Source organism: Carya illinoinensis, chromosome 16 (genome assembly GCF_018687715.1).
Source record: "Carya illinoinensis cultivar Pawnee chromosome 16, C.illinoinensisPawnee_v1, whole genome shotgun sequence".
In the NCBI taxonomy this organism is placed as follows: domain Eukaryota; kingdom Viridiplantae; phylum Streptophyta; class Magnoliopsida; order Fagales; family Juglandaceae; genus Carya; species Carya illinoinensis.
Genome location: NC_056767.1, coordinates 14,435,560 through 14,455,363, shown reverse-complemented (window position 1 = coordinate 14,455,363; position 19,804 = coordinate 14,435,560). Strand labels below are relative to the sequence as shown.

General features: G+C 38.5%; 3 protein-coding genes across 3 annotated transcripts; all 3 read left to right on the top strand.

Annotated features, from left to right (window-relative positions):
- Window positions 1-637: 637 nt before the first annotated feature.
- LOC122298852 lies at window positions 638-1,498 on the top strand. Its single transcript, XM_043108698.1, has one exon. It carries the CDS (start codon window positions 638-640, stop codon window positions 1,496-1,498), a length of 861 nt encoding a protein of 286 aa, XP_042964632.1.
- Window positions 1,499-11,793: 10,295 nt separating this feature from the next.
- Window positions 11,794-12,468, top strand: LOC122298851. The gene has a single exon (XM_043108697.1). The coding sequence runs from the start codon at window positions 11,794-11,796 to the stop codon at window positions 12,466-12,468; it is 675 nt and encodes a 224-aa protein (XP_042964631.1).
- A 24-nt stretch (window positions 12,469-12,492) lies between these two features.
- Window positions 12,493-18,963, top strand: LOC122298850. Its single transcript, XM_043108696.1, has 3 exons — window positions 12,493-12,801; window positions 16,662-18,824; window positions 18,868-18,963. The coding sequence occupies exons 1-3, from the start codon at window positions 12,493-12,495 to the stop codon at window positions 18,961-18,963; spliced, it is 2,568 nt and encodes an 855-aa protein (XP_042964630.1).
- The last annotated feature ends 841 nt before the right edge of the window (window positions 18,964-19,804 follow it).

Below are 19,804 nucleotides of genomic sequence, written 5' to 3'. Positions count from 1 at the left end.
TTTTGCTTCCCCCCCAGCCGTTGAAACCCCTCCTCCCTCGCCCGCATCACTTTCCTCCAGCTCCACCTGGTGTCACCGCTCGTTCCTCCTCTGTTGCCCCTTGAATTTACACTTCTTGTGTCACCCCAGCACCTGTGTAGTTGTCGCCCATCCTCTGCCAGCACCCTGAGTCGCCGTCGCCCCTCCTCATGTGCCAAGCATTGTTGCTAGCATGTTGCGATTAGTGGCTGAAACCTGTGAGTGGAGAATCATGGCCCACATTGTTCCGTGGGCCTGCGCTGTAATAAGAGTGCGAGCTTTCTCGGCCACCATGTTACCTCCATCCAAGGCCGTTTAATAAGTTTTACAATATTTAAGTTTTTCTAGTCTCCTGTTTTTACATGTGTACATAGAAAGGCAGTTAACTTACTATTATTGTATTTTGCTTAATTTGGCTTTGGGAACAGCTTTATAGCTTTGTATATAAAGCTTCTGTAATCACATTTTTAATACAATACAACAAAATGGTTTTACTCTGGAAATTAGATTTCTTAACATGGTATCAGAAGAAATTAGGGTTTCTTTCTAATTTCCTCTTTCGTTAAGCTTTCCTCTTTCGATCATCTTTCTCCTTTCGATCAATTTTTCTCTTTCGATCATGGCTGATATTGATAATAGTTCCAGAAATTCCAATATTTCCAATATTTCCATCAATAATGTTGAGTTTGATCCACAAAATCCATATTTCCTCACAAATGCTAATCATCTTGGAGTTCTCTTAGTGAGTGAAAAATTAAGCAACAATAATTACCATTTGTGGTCCCGTTCCATGTTCTTATCATTGAAGACGCAGAATAAACTTGGATTTATTGATGGATCCCTTCCTATTCTAGACAAGGTTGCTGCTCTGTTTCCTTCTTGGAGTAAATGTGACACCATTGTGTTGTCTTGGTTACTTAATTCCTTGACTTCGAAGATTGCTCAAAGTGTAATCTATGTTGATTCCTCTCGTGCAATGTGGCTTGAGCTGAAAGAACATTTTTCACAAGGTAACGGACCTCGGATATTTGAATTGCAAACTGCTATTACTGCATTACGCCAAGAGAATAATGATGTTAGCACATATTTCACAGATTTAAAGGTACTATGGGATGAACTTTTGAATTGTCAACCCTTACCTGTCTATCATTGTCATGGTTGCACATGCAATTCTTCAAAGATTTTTACTCAAAATCAACACCAGACCTATGTTATGACTTTTCTCATGGGGCTCAATGATGTTTTTGATAATGTGAGAGATCAAATCTTGATGATGGATCCTTTACCTTCTATTAACAAGGCATTTTCTCTTGTTATACAAGAAGAGAGGCAGCGACTTGTTAGTCATCCTAATTCTTCTTTTGCCTCTGTTGAATCTGTTGCTTTGGCTGCTAAATCTGAGAATTCCTTTAAGAATTTTAAAGGAAATGCACGTAGCAGACTTCTTTGTAGTCATTGTGGACTTGCTGGACATTGTTGACAAATGTTTTAAATTGCATGGATATCCTCCTAACTATAAGTTTAGGGATAAGTCTAAAGCTGGATCTATTAATTCTGTTCAACGGTCCTCTATGGTTACTGATAATTCATCCACAACTTTGCCTATCACTGTGGGTCAATATCAACAATTGCTGGCTTTACTCCAACCCACCCCTGTCGTCACTCCTTCAGCCAATATGGCTTTGGTTCCTAATTTCTCAAGTAACCTTACTTCTTTTTGTTTTGCTGCACCTTTTATTGGATCATCCTCTTGGATAATCGATAGTGGAGCTTCAGACCACATGGTACATTCTTCCAGTTTATACACTACCCCACCTACTGCTATGTCATATTCAGTTTAATTACCAAATGGTACTTATGCTAATGTTACACACATTGGTGACATTATTATGAGTCCCACCCTCACCTTAACCAATGTGCTCTGTGTCCCCACTTTTTCATTCAATCTCATTTCTGTTAGCAAACTCACACAATTCTTAAACTATTGTCTAATTCTCAAAGCTGACAAATGTTTCTTGCAGGACCTAGTCACTTGGAAGATGATTGGGATGGGTGAATTGCACGATGGCCTCTACAAGTTGACATCCACTTTCCCTACTATACATAATGACAATTCTTCTTCTACTTGTGTTTCTGTCCAATCTAATGTAGCCTTGTGGTATTTTAGATTATGACATCCATGTTTTTCTCGATTACAACTTTTGAATAAACACATTTCCCATTTGTCTTCTAAGTTTGATTCATGTACCACTTTTCCTATTGCTAAACAAAAACGCTTACCTTTTCCCATTAGCACTAATAAATCTACTGCTTCTTTTAATTTAGTGCACTGTGATATATGGAGTCTAATGTCAATTCCTACAAAAGATGGATTTAGGTATTTCCTTTCCATAGTAGATGATTTTTCTAGAGCTACCTGGATATACCTAATGAAATCTAAGTCTGAGACTAGTTCTTTTCTATAGTTCTTCTTTGTTCACATAGAAACTCAATTTTCTGCTCGCATCAAAGCCCTCAGGTCTGATAGTGGACTTGAATTTACTCTCAAGTCATTTTTTGCTTCTAAAGGGGTCCTTCCCCAATTGAGTTGTATTGCCACCTCACAACAAAATTCAGTTGTGGAGCGTAAACACCAACATATTCTCAATGTGGCAAGGTCACTCCTTTTTCATGCCAAAATTCCTAGCTGTTATTGGGAAGACAGTGTACTTACAACTGTCTATCTCATTAATAGAATTCCAAGTCCCCTTCTTCCCAATAAAAGTCCTTTTGAGCTTTTACATAATAAAGTTCCTTTTTATTCAAATCTTAAAGTGTTTGGATGCTTGTGTTTTGTGTGACATCCCCTTTTTAGGTGTATTTTCATTGAAGGAGTATTTTAATTTATTTAATATATTCATTCATTTATTTTAAATTATTGTATTTTAATTGGATTTATTTAGTTGTGATATTTGTCTTGTGGACCTTTCTTTATATTAATTATCGTTTTGAATTTAAATTGTTGTGTAATTTAATTTAGTTTGTTTTTGGATTTAAAATTTAGTTCTTAGTTTTTATTAGTGCTTTATTATATTTTAACGTGATGTGTTGTTTAAATTAATTTAGTCGTTTTATAGTTTTTAAAATTGTTTTCGTCGAATCAATTTTTGGACTCCAAGGGTGAGGATTGGACCTCATTTCTTTTCCCTCATCTTTTCTTTTTCTTTTCTCTTTTTCTTTTTCTCTTTTCCTTTTCTTTTTCTTTTCCTTCTTTTCTTTTTTTCTTCTTTTCTTTCTTTCTTCCCCGTTCTTCTCCAACGTGCTGCACTTTTTCTCCCTCTCTCTGTCGCTGGTTGCTTCTTCAGCCTAGAACTGCTGCTCGCCGGCGACGTGGCCTGCACCACCCACCCAGAAACTTCCCCCTCCGGTCGGTGAACCTCCCCACCAAATCTCACCTCCATCCAAGCCGCCGTTTGCCGCCGAGAGCCCATCTAAGCCGCACGGTTTTTGTGCATTTCCGGTTTTTGTTGCTCCACCTCCTGCCACCATCTTTTCACCACTTCATCACCTACCTCTTGCTGTCCTAAACCACCCATTTCTGGCCCCGATCCGTTGCCAGAGCAGCTCCCACGAGCTCAACTCTGATTTGCCATTTTTTCACTTCCACAGCCACCCACGACCAAAACTCACTTTCATTAGCTTCATAAACATCTCTAGACCATTCCCTATCAATTTCAAGTCTTGGTTTGTCCCCGTTCGAAAGTGGGTATTTTATAACCCACGGCCACAGTGTATTTTACACCGTTACGTTGCTTTTTCTCCGCCGTTTGCAACGTCGTGATCCTTCAAAAAATACCTTATAGCGCTGTAAGTATTTTCCAAACTCTATTTTAGATTTAAATATATTATCGCTTTTTCAATAAATTTATTGACTGGTTGGTTAATTCCGGACTAAGTCCGAGGAGTCAGAGGTCGGATGGATTTGACGACGGAGTGTTTGGTTATTGTTGATTTTGTTATTGTTGGATGAATTGTGTCTTGAGGTGTGCATTGCATGTATGTACATGGGTTGGAACTTGAAAACTGGGCTTTCAAGCGAGAAAGATTTTTGGTTTATGTGAACGATTGGATTGACTGGTTTGAGTCGGAGGCACGTGTAGGGATGGTGGTAAGTAGGGACAGTGGTAGAATCTCGCCTGTGATTCCTGCCTACAGTGCACGCGTAGGGACGGTGGTAAGCAGGGACGGTGGTAGAATCCCGCCTGTGATTCCCGCCTACGGTGCATGCGTAGGGACGGTGGTAGAATCCTGCCTGTGATTCCCGCCTACGGTGCACGCGTAGGGACGGTGGTGAGCAGGGATGGTGGTAGAGTCCCGCATGTGATTTCTGCCTATAGTGCTCTGATGGTTTGGTTTTTGGGCCATTATCAGGGATAATGGCAAGGTTATGTTTAAAGGAAATGTTTTGGGCCAAAATGGAATTTTTGGCGTGCGTGGAAAATGTGGATTTATGGGATATGTGCATTTAGCATTCTTTCATGCATATTGTTGAGTTTAATATGTTTTTATCTTGTGGCGTTTGGATCTTTACTTACTTGCGGTACAATTTTGGTACCTTAGATTTTGATGCAAAGGTCGAGGAAGAGGAGGAGGCTGAGCTCGAGGAGGCGGCTCCGCCGAAGTATTGATTTGGAGTTTTATGCCTTGTAGTTTGGTTTTGAAACAATATTTGAGGCTTGTAATATTTTATTATGTATGTTTTAATCGGGTTTGTAATAAACAAAGAAAAATTATGGTACTTAGTTATAAGACTTTTGTTATCCACTGCGTGTTTTTATTTGCACACTTGTTGCATGTACACACACTTGGCACTTGTCGATAGGGTGGTGACCCGTGTTGTCATCATCCCGACGTCTCGATTTCCACGTGTCCATACGTGGGATTTGGGGGCGTCACATTTTGGCTCCATACTTTCTCATAATCAATCAAAGTTTTCACCAAGAGCTATCAAATCTGTTTTTCTAGGATATCCCTTTGGTGTTAAGGGTTATAAATTGTTGAACATAGGAACTCAGACATGCTACATTTCTAGGGATGTAATATTTCATGAAGATGTGTTTCCTTTCAAAACGTCTTTCTCAACACCATTTCCGTCTCAACCTCAAAACACTCATTCACTTCCACTTTATGCTCCAAACTCTAACCTTCACATTTCACCTTCTACTTCTGATTTTATTCCCATTCTTGAACCTCAAACTGTTATTTCAGTCCCTTCACTACCTACTTAGCTTGGTCCTCCTCGAAGATCAACTAGAGAAAGACATCCTCCTTCATACCTTTAGTCTTATCATTGTCAACAGGCTGCCTTGCAATCTTCTCATCCCTCTCATCACTAAGCTGCTGGGTCTTCTTCTCAAATCACTTCTAATCCTCTTAGTAAGTTCTTGACCTATGACAGATTGTCTCATTCCCATAAGTATTTTGTTCTTGCCACCTCCACCTTCTTTGAACCCAAAACTTTTTCTCAAGCTATTTCCTATCCTAAGTGGAGAACTGCCATGCAATTAGAAATATCAACCATAGAGGAAAATCATACATGGGATTTAGTTCCTTTACCTGCTGGAAAACACCCTCTTGGTTGTAAGTGGGTGTATAAACTGAAGTTTAACTCAAATGGCAGTGTTGAGAGATGTAAAGCTTGATTGGTAGCTAAGGGTTATACTCAATTGGAGGGTTTTGATTACCATGAGACCTTCAGTCCAGTAGCTAAGCTTACCACAATTAGGCTTTTTCTATCAATTGGTGCTGTAAAAAATTGGAACATTATTCAAATGGATGTGAATAATACTTTCTTGAATGGTGACCTACATAAAGAGGTTTATATGTCTTTGCCTCCTAGTTTTGACAGCAAAGGGGAGTCTAAGCTGGTTTGTAAACTTAAAAAGTCATTATATGGCTTAAAACAAGCTTCAAGACAGTCGTTTGCCAAGTTTTCTTCCACTTTGATAGCCATTGGTTTTATTCAATTGAAATCAGATTATTCCATTTTTTCTAAGGTTGAAGGAAGCTCAATTATCATGCTTTTAGTCTATGTTGATGACATTTTAATAGCCATCAATGATATTGCTTCTGTGGCTTCTTTAAAAGCATATTTGAATGAGCACTTTAAGTTGAAAGACTCAGGCCCTTTGAAGTATCTTTTGGGTCTAGAGGCTACTAGATCTTTTAAATGGATACATCTTTGGCAGAGGAAGTATTCTCTAGAAATTCTTGAGGATTGTGGTCTACTAAGTTGTAAACCAACAAATTCTCCAATGGAACAAAATTTGGTTCTTAATTCCAGTGATGGTGATGAATTGGAAGATCCTTTTCAATACAGAAGATTAATTGGTAGATTGATCTATTTGAAGATTACAAGGCTAGATATTACTTTCTCTATGCAAAAGCTAAGTCAATTTATGCATAAGCCTCGAAAACCACATATGGCAGCAGCTCACAGAGTAGTTCAATATGTCAAAAACACAATTGGTTTGGGTCTGTTTTTCTATGCTGCTTCGACTGATCTTCAACTGAAAATCTATATAGACTCAGATTAGGCAGCATGCCCTGGCACTAGGAGGTCTGTTACTGGTTATACTGTATTCTTGGATGATAATTTGGTTAGCTGGAAATCAAAGAAACAACACACCATTTCCAGATCTTCAGCAGAATCAGAATATAAGGCAATGGCAGCAGCTGTATGTGAAGTGATTTGGTTAAAAAAATTTGTTGTCAGATTGTGGTGTCAATAATTCTTAAGCAACTCTGTGATATATTGTGACAGTCAAGTTGCGATTCACATTTCATCTAATCCAGTTTATCATGAACGAACCAAACATATTGAGTTGGATTGTCACCTTGTAAGGGAAAAGCTACAAGATGGGGTTATCAAGCTGATTCATGTAAAGTCTAATAACCAAATAGCAGACATTTTGACCAAAGCTCTTGGTTTGTATCAATTTAATCATCTCATTGGCAAGATGAGACTAGTAAATATATATAATCCATCTTGAGGAAGAGTAATAAGTTATACAAAATAGAAGTTTTGCTAGTCTCCTGTTTCTACACATGTACATAGAAAGGCAGTTAACTTACTATTATTGTATTTTGCTTAATGTGGGTTTGGGAACAACTTTATAGCTATGTATATAAAGCTTCTGTAATCACATTTTTAATACAATACAATAGAACTCAGTCTTGACGATCTCATAATTATATATTATATTAATATTAAATTATGTTACTTACATAGAGTCTCCTCTCTATTTTCTCTCTAGGAAATAGAGGTGGTGTTTGAGTGGTGGTGTCTGCGAGGGTTATTCACCGTAGGTTGAGTCTGTGCGATGGAGAAACTTCAGGAGATGTGGTGTAACTTTCAGTTGAATGAAGAAGAAGGGGAGGCCATAGAGATTGAGGGGGAAGGTAGTTCGGAAGTGCAGGGGAAGGGTGAACGTAGTTTGATTGGTAAGATATGGTCGGAGAGGGTGATAGGGAAGAACGTAGTTGAAAATACTATGGCAAAGGTGTGGAGGCTCAGTAAACCAGCAATTTTCACAGAAGTGGGACGTAATATCTTTGAGATTACCTTTGCAACTCATGCTGATAAGAACCGAGTGGAGAGTGGGTGTCCATGGCTATTTGATGGCAACATATTTGTCATGAATGTGTTTGATGGGTATATTCCCTTGGGCCAAATGTAGTTTGATAAGGCTGCAATGTGGATGCAGTTTCACAATTTGCCACTAGCAGGGATGTCTAAGGAGTGTGGGGTAAGGATAGGGAGCTTGATTAGGGAGGTGGAAGAGGTGGAGGTGGATGTGGATGATGTGGGGTGGGGGTTGTTTCTTAGAGTAAAAATCCTTTTGGATTTGACAAAGCCTCTGGCAAGAGGTCGTACAATTAAACTGCAAGGGATTCAAACATGGGTCCCCATCACTTATGAAAAGTTGCCACGGTTCTGCCTTGATTGTGGAAGGATTATCCACGACGAGATGCAGTGCAAGACTGCTACTGGAAAAACAAGTGATACCAAACAGTTTGGTAGCTGGCTTCGTACGGATGGAGGAGTTCGTAGGTTTCCATATAGTTCTCGACTAGGAAGTACTATGTCTGGGAAGAGTAGCTCATCGGAGGAAGGATAGTCGGTGGGGATGAAGGAGGGTGACAAAGCTGCAGTTAATTTGAATCGTAACGGTGCTACATTTTCGGAACCGTTTGATCTGGGTGGCGAATATTCAGGACCTGTTGGTTGCGGGGTAAAGAATTTTAATGAGGTGGCAGGAGGCTTGATGACTGAAGGTGATTTTGCGGGAGGGGATCAGAATCAGATGACTCAACGTGAATCTAGAATTTCAGTTATGCAGATCTCGAAAGGTGAAAGTAACGGTAATTTGAATGTGATACATGTGGAGTCTCCCATGGTGGGCCAGGTGACAGTCGAGGCCTCACAAGCCCGTGTTTCTATAGGAAGTCAAGCCCAGTTGCATGCTGTGATAAAACAACCTCAGAGAAGATCCCCTTGATCAAATTGGAAACAACGTGCTAGAGACACAGGTACGAGTAATTTGTCAAAAAACACTAGTACATGTAAGAAACGGCAGGTTGATAATGGTGATAATGCAGTTTATACAAATTTAGTGCATGAAGGAAAAAAGAAAGTAAAACTGGCTGAGATGGATGTAAGAGGGAAAGGGAAGGTAGGAGAAAGCATGGTTGAGCAGGTTGGTGAGGATATGTTCATATCGGCAGAGGCTGTTACACAGCCCTGCCGGCCCCAATGATTCTCCTTAGTTGGAACTCCCGTGGGCTTGGGAACCAACGTGGAGTTCGATCTCTCTCTGATCTAGTCAGGGAGGAAGGTCCCAAGGTCTTGTTTTTACAAGAGACCAGGTTACAAGTTAAGGAAATGGAGAAAATTAAATACAAGCTGGGGTATGATAATTGTTTGGCAGTTAGTAGTGAGGGGAGGAGTGGTGGTCTTGCCTTATTATGGAGGAATGATGTAAATTTGGACATTAAGCATTACTCTAAGAATCATATCCATGCTAGTATTCAGGACTCTTCAACTGACTATGCTCCTTGGTATTTTACTGGGGTGTATGGCTAGCCTGAAGCTAGTAGGAGACATGAGACGTGGAATTTACTTAGATCCATTCAAATTCCTTGTGATCAAGGATGGCTTTTGATGGGAGACTTCAATGAAGTGCTAAGTGTTAATGAAAAGGTTGGTGGTAGAGCAAGAACTGATAGACAGATACAGGAGTTTCGTGACTTACTTGATGAATGTGGTTTACTGGATCTAGGATATATTGGTAATCCTTTTACATGGTGCAATAAAAGGGAACCTCAACACAGCATCAGTGAAAGACTCGATCGAGGACTTGCTAATCTTACATGGAAGAATTTATATCCTATGGCAAATGTCAGTCATGGAAGTGTGGCATACTCTGATCAGAGGAGAGGACAAAATGATAGAGCTCAGAGGAGAGGACAAAAGTTATTTCGCTTTGAGGCCATGTGGGTGGAGGATAAAGGCTGCAAACCGCTCATTGAGAAGGCTTGGGTTAATATTAATGGGGATAGAACTATGGAGGGTGTCCTAAAATAGATTCAGCAATGTGGTGAACATCTTGCAAAGTGGAACAAGGATAGCTTTGGTAATGTGCAGAAAAAGCTAAGACAGGCAAAGGTAGGTTTAAAAAGACTTGAGGCCTCTGATCCAAAGGGTCATAGAACAAATGATTTAAAGAAAGCTTGAATGGATGTTCAGAATTGGTTGGAAAGGCAGGAGATTATGTGGAGACAAAGGTCAAGGGCTCTATGGCTGACTGAGGGTGATAAAAATACAAGTTTTTTCCATCATAAAGCCTCACAAAGAAAAGCAAAGAATATGATAAAAGGTATAAAGGATGACATGGGTATTTGGAAAGTGGATTAAGAGAGAGATGAAGTTATACTGAACTATTTCAAGAAGCTTTTTACATCCTCAACACATAGAGGCAGTATGCAGTTTTTAGAGGCTCTAAAGGGTCGAGTTACAGAAGACATGAAACAACAACTGGAAATGGAGTTTGTGGCAGCTGAAGTTGAAGTAGCTTTGAAGGAAATGAATCCAACAAAAGCACCTGGTCCTGATGGTATGGCTCCATTATTTTACCAAAAATATTGGTCTATTGTGGGTAAAGATGTTACTCGAGCTGTTTTAGATGTGCTTAATACTGGTAGTTTTCCCTCACTATTAAACCATACTTATGTGACACTGATTCCAAAAAAGAAAAAGGCTGAGTTGGTCTCTGATTTTAGGCCAATCAGCCTTTGCAATGTTATCTATAAGTTGGTGTCAAAGGTTCTTGCAAACAGGTTGAAGACTATTCTGCCTCAGTTGATTTCTGGCTCTCAATATGCATTTGTCCTTGGAAGATTAATCTCAGATAATGTGTTAATTGCCTATGAGTTAGTGCATTTTCTTCGAAGGAAAAGGCAAGGAAGGAAAGGTTACATGTCTCTAAAGCTTGACATGAGTAAGGCCTATGATCGAATAGAATGGGATTTCTTGGAAACAGTTATGGAAACTATGGGTTTTGGTGCTAAATGGACTAGTTTACTGATGCTTTGTGTAAAATCTGTTTCATTCTCTATTTTGGTGAATGGAGAACCTAAAGGCCCAATTTATCCTTCAAGAGGGTTAAGGCAAGGGGATCCCATATCCCCTTACCTCTTTATTCTCTGTACTGAAGGTCTTATTTCCCTTCTTTAGCAAGATGATGTTAAAGATGTAGTGGAAGGGATCTGTGTTTGCAGAGGTGCTCCAAAGATTAATCATCTCATGTTTGCAGATGACAGTGTGTTATTTTGCAGGGCCACAGCACAAACAAATAGAAACATTCTTCATTTATTGGAGGTTTATGAAAAAGCTTCAGGACAAATGGTGAACAAAGACAAAACTTCTATGGTTTTTAGCAAGAATGTATCATCTACTACTAAAGCTGAGATTATGCAGTTTTGGGGTGTTCAACAGCAGTAAAATTATGATAAGTATTTGGGATTGCCTCCAATGGTGGGTAGAGGGAAACATCAAGCTTTCTCTGGGCTGCAAAATAAGGTGTGGACTAAATTACAAGGGTGGAAGGAACTGTTATCTCAATGGGGTAAAGAGGTACTCATAAAGGCAGTAACCCTCTCAATTCCAACTTACACCATGAGTTGCTTTAAATTGCCTACCTCTTTGTGTTCTAAGTTGGAGAGTTTGATAGCTAGATTTTGGTGGGGGCAAAGAAAAGAGGAAAATAAAATCAGCTGGGTTAGTTGGAGGAAGATGTGTAAGTCCAAGTTGCATGGAGGGATGGGTTTTAAGGGTTTAAGGACCTTTAATTTGGCCCTTCTTGCAAAGCAGAGTTGGCGTATCCTTAAAGAAGAGAGTCTGCTGCTGCATCAATTCTATAAAGCAAGATATTTTCATTCAACAAGTTTCAAAGAGGCCAAACTAGGAGCAAACCCTTCTTTTGTGTGGAGGGGTATATGGGAAGCTAAGCATTATCTTCTGAAAGGTTGTAAGTGGAGGTTGGAGATGGTAAGGCCATTAATATATGGTCTGACTATTGGTTACCAAACCATAAACTGGTGCCAGTCTCGGATTCCATTACTCAATCCCAATTAAATTGGAAATTTTCTAAGTTAATTGATGACAAAACTAGAAGTTGGGATGTGGAAAAGGTTAGAAGATGTTTACCTCCAAGGGAAGCTGAAGAAGTGTTGCATATGGTGTTAACCTCTATTAGTAGGCCTGATGAGTTGGTATGGAAACATGAGAAGAATGGTCAGTTTAGTGTCAGGAGTGCATATAGACTGTTCCTGACTGATGCTGCAAGTAATCAAGAAGGAGAGGTATCATCTCGAGAAGACCAAACAACAATGTGGAGGAAAATATGGAAAATGCAGGTTCCTACTCGAGTGAAAATATTTGTATGGAGGGTGTGTAAAGAGGGTTTACCTTCTTTGAAGAATTTGCTATTTAAAAAGGTGGTAACAGATGTAATGTGTCCATGGTGTAGACAGGAAGAAGAAGATACAAATCATGCTTTGCTTAATTGTGTGACCTTCAAAGATGCATTGTTGGATAAGTTAAGTTTTCTGCAGAATGTTTCAGGCTTATTCGATTTTGTCCAGATTATACTTCAGCTGGCATTAAGTAACAAGGTAAGGGAGATGGAACAAATGGTTCTCTACACATGGGGGTTATGGCACAGAAGGAATAAACTACTTTTTGAGCAGCAAAGATTGTCTCCTCAGCAAGTTATGGATCATGCTTTTTCACTTCAGCAAGAACAGAAATTAGCTATAGCAGAGCAGAGAAAGGGATTCAAGCCTGTGTGCAATTGGACTCCTCCACAGGCAAGGGCCTTCAAACTTAACACTAATGGTGCTATCTTTTAGGACCAGTGCAGCTCGGGGGTAGGAATGGTTCTACGAGATGAGGGTGGTCAGGTGATCTTCATAGCAAGTAAACCAGAACATGAAGTAATAGATCCGATGGAGATTGAATTTTTGGCAGTGTTAAGACGCCTTCAAATTTGTTTGTCTTTGGAAATTGCTGAGCTCGAGGTGGAACTGGATTCCCTTTTGGTGGTACAAGGACTTACTACTGATCAGGAATCTATGTTTATATGGGGGAATTTGGTCTTTGAGATTAGGAGGCTATTGCAAAGGTTTCCTAAAGTTTCTATTAAGCATAGGCGTCGGATGGCCAATGCTGTGGCTCATTGTTTAGTTAGACACTACAAGAAAAATGACTATTTGCGACTATTTTTATTTCCGGCGATAGAATTATGGTCGCAAAAAGCCCATTTTTAAACTTTGGTAAAATTTTAGTGTCAATAATAAAAGTAGCCGCAAAAAACACTTATTTCCGGCTATTTTTGTTCGCCGGAAATAATATTGCCGGAAAAAACCCATTCCTGTAAAGCAATATTGTCATAACAAGTGTCCGCCGTTATTATCAATTTGTTAAGGCGACTTTTTGTATTATTAAGGCGACTTAAAAGTCGCCTTAATAGAGTTTCTACACTTTACCCCTCGCGCCCATAATTTTCCCACGATTCAGACATTCTCTCTCTCTCTCTCTCTCTCTCTCTCTCTCTCTCTCTCTCTCTCTCTCTCTCTCTCTCTCTCTCTCTCTCTCTCTCTCTCTCTCTCTCTCTCTACACGGGGGTTTTGGTTCTCGGTAGCGGCGCAGTCTTCTCGCCGTCGTCTCGCCACCGTCATCGCGCCGTCGTCTCGTCGCCGTCTTCTCGCCGGTGAGTTTCTTTTATGCTCCATCACTCTCTCTCGCTCTCTATCTCTCTGTGTCTCTCTCTGTAACTGATTCGTTTCTGAACGAAAACAATCGGTCGTATCGCTTGTAATTTTGGGGTTGATAGATGTATCTAGTTTAGTTGTTTGACATTGTGGTCTTTGATTTTAAAATGTACCTCTCGTGATTTACACTTATGGATTGTATAGTTTGCTTATAAAAGGGGAAAAAATGGAAAAAGATGAAATTTTTGGCTACTGGTTCTGCTTAAGCACGATTTTCCTGCAACTATGGTGCTTCATTCCTACAAATACACATGTAAATGCATATACAAAAACTCTGTAATTGTTGCTGCCATTTCGGGGAGGTAAAAGTTTGAAAAAAAAAATACTTGCGGTTTATAATGAAAAGAAGGAGTGGTAAATGGGATCCACATTGTTGCTGAGTGATAAGTTTTGTAGTTTATAATCATTTTAAGGGACTCCAATGCTCACATTGATTAGTTCTTTTGAATTATAAATTCATATGTAACTTGAGCTTTCCTTGGATAGTTACAGGACAAAACTTAATTTTCTCTCTTGTGAAGTGATGGAAAGCTAGACACAGAAAATTGGAACTAGAAACTTGATTTATTTTTGCTAGGTGATAGTTGATTACCATGGGGCAATAATTGCAACTACCATGTATCATGCCTTATATCCATCAAAATAGATACCATAAAGACTGCATGTGTAAGTTTTGCAATCCAATTTTAAAAGAAGATGGGGCTTCAAAAGCTAAAAAAAATGAACTTCTCCATGGTGTATAAATCATGAATTGGAGAGCTAAGTGGAACTTCCCAGAAGCCTATCCAAAACAAAACAAAAAATGATGGCTTATCTAATAAATAATAAATATATTACTGATTTTTACTTATAAAATAAATAAATAAATTACTCCACCAGACCTCCATAGTTGAGTCAAACTTAAAGTCAATACTAAAACTAGAAAAAGGAACTGGAAGTGAAGATATTCAAACAGAGTCTACCAACATTTTATAATAATCATGTCAAGTAAGGTAGGATTTTACACTTCCATTCTGATAGGATTGAATCTTGTTAAATGTGTTTAGAAAAAGAACTATTTGATCTTTGTGGAAGTCTGTAGAAGTTCAATAGCATTGTTTGAAACGATTGTAAACTATTAATGAGAGAGAGAGAGAGGGAGGGAGAGATAGAGTGTGCATCTAACGTGCATATACAAAAATATGTGTCATCAATTAATATAATTAATGATAATAAAAACTTAAATTCAAAGTAGCATGAATATAGTCCAGATTGATAGTTAATAATATAACTTGTAGAGTTCGGAAACTGGAGGCATGCTACTTCAAATATAGATATACAAACACGACGACTATATTCTATTATTTTCTATTGAGGTACAAAGGAAGATGTGAACAAAAAAAATAAAAACTTACAGGATAATCTCATCTAACGCTAGAATTTAAGCATTTAATACAGAAAATAAATTGGCCAGAACCAAACATCTTTATAGATTACAAATTGCCTCCTCATAAAGAAATACCAACAAACCAAATTTATAGCTATAAAGGAAAAATATATTAATTAGACATTAATAGTTGACATTAGAAACTATGATTTTATATATATATTGAAGTAAATACAGCCTAGCTATCTATTAATATCCCATAGCTAGAAATCTGCTTTTGACTTATAAAACCCTAAAGTTATAGGCAAGGGTACTCTAATCTCAATCCTATCTTGTCCCACATGATCTTTGTTTCTTTTACTGAAATGAGGAGTCACTAACTTCCAAGAGGATCAAAGTTCGATCGGATCATCATGTCTATGGCCTTATAATTAATTCTGGAGCCTTTCTACCACATATATGTTCTGTTTTCAGATTTGAATGTATTCGGTGAGTCAGTAATGCAGCCTATGATTTTATTGAAGTAATAAATTAATTAGACATTAATAATAGTTGACATTAGAGACTATGATTTGAATTGAAGTACATAAGCCTAGCTAATATCCCCTAGAAATCTGCTTTTGACTGATAAAACCCTAAAGTTGTAGGCAAGAGTACACTAATCTCAATCCTATCTTGTCCCACATGATCTTTGTTTCTTTTTCTGAAATTACAAGTCACTAACTTCCAATAGGATAAAAATTTGAAAGGATCATCATGTCTACGTTCTTATAATTAATTCTGGAACCTTTCTACCACATATATGTTCTGTTTTTAGATTTTTATTTATTTATGGACAGAAAAATATATGGTCATGAGATACCCAAATTTATATATGCCATTGTTGGATCGTCATATATTGTATCATACGATTAAGCTGCACATGCATTTGTCACGCCCATCAATCTACGCGCGCATATGCATGTCATCATGTGGGTGCTTGTCCTATTGTTTACCACACTACCCAAGTTTCTCACCACTTTGAGATTGATTTGATCAGTTGAATTATCCAATATTGTATATGAAAAAGAGAAGTGGTGGACTGAGCCGGAGGTCTTTTTATTTCTTTTATCAAGAAAAGTATGGTAAACTAGATATTGGAATAATTCCATGGGGACACTAGCCAGGCAAATTCACCTAATTCTACTGAATTTGTTCTATGTGCAGTCAGGAATAATATGGACTAATAATAATAATAATATTTTGAATGGGTATCAGCTTATACTTATTCAACTACTAAATAAAAATGAGTTTAGCTTTTAAGCCTTTTATCTAGATATTATTTTTGCCATGAAGTTCAGATCCTTTTGTTCTTTTCTGCTTGTGGAAGTCTTTAGTCTCTTCAACCATCTTCCATTTCTTATATCCCTGATTATACAGTTGATTTTGTTCTCCTTTAATACACACTTTTGGTCACAAAAAGTGTAATTTCTGGTGTGAATATGGTTTTATTATTATCAATTAAACATAATTTTCTGCTTTGAATTTATATAATCTTCTTCTAAATTGGACTTTGTAAATCATTTGGGCATCCTTTCTGAAAATCATATGCTGTTTAATTTAGTCTTCTCAAAATCATCTTGTAAAAAGTGACTGCTGGCACTAGATAAAGTAATTGAATCTTGACTATATATTCATGCATGGAAAACCCATTTATCTAATATTTTATGTATGCACATGGACCAACTTACTATATATTCAGATTAATATTTTATTTCCCTTTCTCAGTAATATGTTTCAACAATACTACTTGCCATGTTGGATTTTTTTGAAATGAAGTTTACTCTGATCAGAATCCAACAGTCACAAAAAACCGTGCTGCATTTATTCCTTATTAAACAACTCTTGCACCTCTACTTATTTCTAGATGGACAAGAGTTGGATGCAAATCACTGATAGATTTGGATCTAGGGAATATGCTAAAGGAGTGAAGGAGTTCCTTACCTTGGCCCAAACTTATGCTACAAGTGAGGAAATTCGTTGCCCATGTGTCAGATGTTCAAATAATTACTTCCTACCAATAACCCAGGTAGAGAGACACTTGTTTATTAAAGGTATTGACAAGAATTACACGACGTGGATTTTTCATGGTGAAGAAGAAGATTTAATCATAAGTGATGATGATAATGTCATTGATCCTGATGAAGAGGATGAATTCATTGATGATGTTGATGTTATGTTACAAGATATTCGGGCTGCCGGATTTCCTGATGTTCCCATAAGCGATTCATTCCATGCTGCGGGTTCCACATCGGTCGATACCTTTTCATCTCGGACTTTTGACCAGCTGTTGGCTGATTCCCGGCGTCCTCTTTATGAAGGTTGTACAAAGTATTCTAAACTATCATTCACTGTCAAGTTGCTGCACATTAAAACACTTGGTGGTTGGAGTGTAAAGTCTTTCGACATGCTTTTACACTTGTTGAAGTCGGCTTTTCCCAATGCCCTTTTGCCAAACTCATATCAAGAATCACGTAACTTGGAAAAAGGGCTGGGCTTTACTTACACCAAGATACATGTTTGTCCGAATGACTGCATTCTTTATTGGAGGGAAAATGTGGATAAAGATGAATGCCCGAAATGTAAACTTTCAAGGTGGAAATTCAGCAACACTAAGAAGAGGCGAATTCCTCAAAAGGTTTTAAGACATTTTCCGTTGAAGCCAAGATTGCAGAGATTGTTTATGTCACAAAAAACATCAGTTGATATGAGGTGGCACAAGGATCAGCGTGTCATGCAGCAAGATATTCTAAGTCATCCTGCTGACTCTGAGGTGTGGACGACATTTGATCAAAAGCATGCTTGGTTCGCAGAAGATCCAAGAAATGTCAGGCTTGGTTTAGCTAGCGATGGTTTCAACCCATTTAATAATTTGGCTAAGCCTTATAGCGTATGGCCAGTGATTCTTGTCCCTTACAACTTACCTCCGTGGTTGTGCATGAAGGATCCATTTTTTATCACTTCACTCTTGATTCCTGGACCAAGATCACCAGGAAATGAAATCGATGTTTATCTTCAACCTTTGATAGATGAATTGATTGATCTATGGGATAATGGTGTTGATACATATGATGCAAAGGCCAAAGAGACTTTCAGATTGCATGCAGCATTGCTATGGACAATCAACGACTTTCCTGCTTATGGAAACCTCTCCGGGTGGAGTACTAAGGGGAAGATGGCATGTCCATCGTGCAAGGAAGAAACAGATTCGATGTGGTTGACATATAGCCGAAAGCATTGTTACATGGGTCATCGCCGATTCTTGCCACCGGGCCACATCTGGAGAAAGAAAAAGACTATTTTTAATGGCAGTGCAGAGCATCGTGACCCACCTACAATTTATTCAGGAGAAGATGTACTCATTCAACTCCAAAATATTCCTGATGCAAATTTTGGCAAATCCATAAAGAAAAGAAAGCGTACCACAGAGGAGTTCAATTGGACCAAGAAAAGTATCTTCTTTCAATTGCCATATTGGTCAACTATAAAGATTAGACATAATCTAGATGTAATGCACATTGAGAAGAACATATGTGACAACATCTTAGGAACTTTGATGAATATCTCTGGCAAAACTAAAGATCATCCTAATGCACGTCGTGACCTTTCCACTCTCAATATAAGAGAGGAGTTACACCTTATTCAGGATGGACAATGCATTAGTATGCCACAAGCATGTTATACGTTGTATGAAGCTGAGCGGACTGGTTTTTGTAATTGGTTGCATGGTGTGAAATTCCCGGATGGCTTCGCTTCAAACATTGCCAGATGTGTTAGTGTAAGTGACTGCAAAATCTCGGGGATGAAAAGTCATGATTGCCATATTTTCATGCAAAGATTACTTCCTGTTGCAATTTCTGGATACTTACGCCAAGATGTACGGTTGGCACTAACTAAGCTAAGCACTTTGTTCAAAGAATTGTGTGCTAGAACATGTAAGAAGGAAGTCTTAGAGTGGCTTCAGACTGATATCGTCGTTATTCTTTGCAAGCTTGAGATGATTTTTCCGCCTACCTTTTTCGACATAATGGTGCACTTAGCCTATCACTTGCCACGTGAGGCTCTGCTTGCAGGGCCAGTTCAATATAGGTGGATGTATCCTTTCGAGAGATATCTCGGAAAATTCAAGAGATATGTTAAGAATAAGGCCTACCCAGAAGGTTCAATAGCTGAGGCCTATATCCATGTTGAATGCTTGAATTTTTGTTCCATGTACCTCCATGATGTTGAAACTAGATTCAATCCTCCTGAACGTAACGTCGACGAAGGAGAAGAGGGTGTACGAGAGGGACTATCTGTTTTTTCCACGAAGGTGCGACCCATGGCTTTTGCATCACGTCACCAATTAGACGATGATGCTTTTATAAAAGCCAGATGGTATGTTCTTAATAACTGCACAGAGATTGGAGAATACCTAAAGTAAGTAACCAAACTAGTTACCAACTTAGACTCTTTCCATTCTCAATATACTAATTTATGTTGCATACCCTACATATACTTATTAACCATTGGATGGGCTTTTGTCTAGTGAGCACTACATGCAAGTGAGTGAAGAGTATCCCAATAATGCCGATAGTATGCATGCTGCAAAATTTCCAGACTGGTTCAAGTCACAAGTATGCAAACTCGTTTGGAAGTTCAGCCTTATTTTCTTTGGCCACATATGTTTGTTTAATGCGAAAACATGTATTGTTTATACTTTATTTAATTCCTTATTTGAACTTGTGATAGATTCAAGCTAGGCGTGCTGATAATCCCGAAGAAGTTTCGGATGATCTATATGCCTTAGCATGTGGTCCTGACCCTTGGGGTGCGTCCTATTCTGGTTGCATAACCAACGGTATAAGATTTCACACAAAAAAAGGGGAAGAACATCGTCGCACCCAAAACTCCGGTGTCATGGTCATTAGTGAACAACCAGGATCTGAAAAACTTGAGTTCTTTGGTAGACTAATAGACATATTGGAATTCTGTTACATGGGTTGGCGTCGTGTTTACTTATTCAAATGT

What these genes read in the sequence shown, in the direction of transcription:
- LOC122298852 (XM_043108698.1), top strand. Translation starts at nt 638, where the DNA reads ATGGCTGATATTGATAATAGTTCCAGAAATTCCAATATTTCCAATATT.
- LOC122298851 (XM_043108697.1), top strand. Translation starts at nt 11,794, where the DNA reads ATGGTGTTAACCTCTATTAGTAGGCCTGATGAGTTGGTATGGAAACAT.
- LOC122298850 (XM_043108696.1), top strand. Translation starts at nt 12,493, where the DNA reads ATGGTTCTACGAGATGAGGGTGGTCAGGTGATCTTCATAGCAAGTAAA. An exon ending in ATGCTGTGGCTCATTGTTTA is followed by an intron (nt 12,802 to 16,661) that starts GTTAGACACTAC and finishes ACTTATTTCTAG; the next exon opens with ATGGACAAGAGTTGGATGCA. An exon ending in CTACCTTTTTCGACATAATG is followed by an intron (nt 18,825 to 18,867) that starts GTGCACTTAGCC and finishes CTCTGCTTGCAG; the next exon opens with GGCCAGTTCAATATAGGTGG.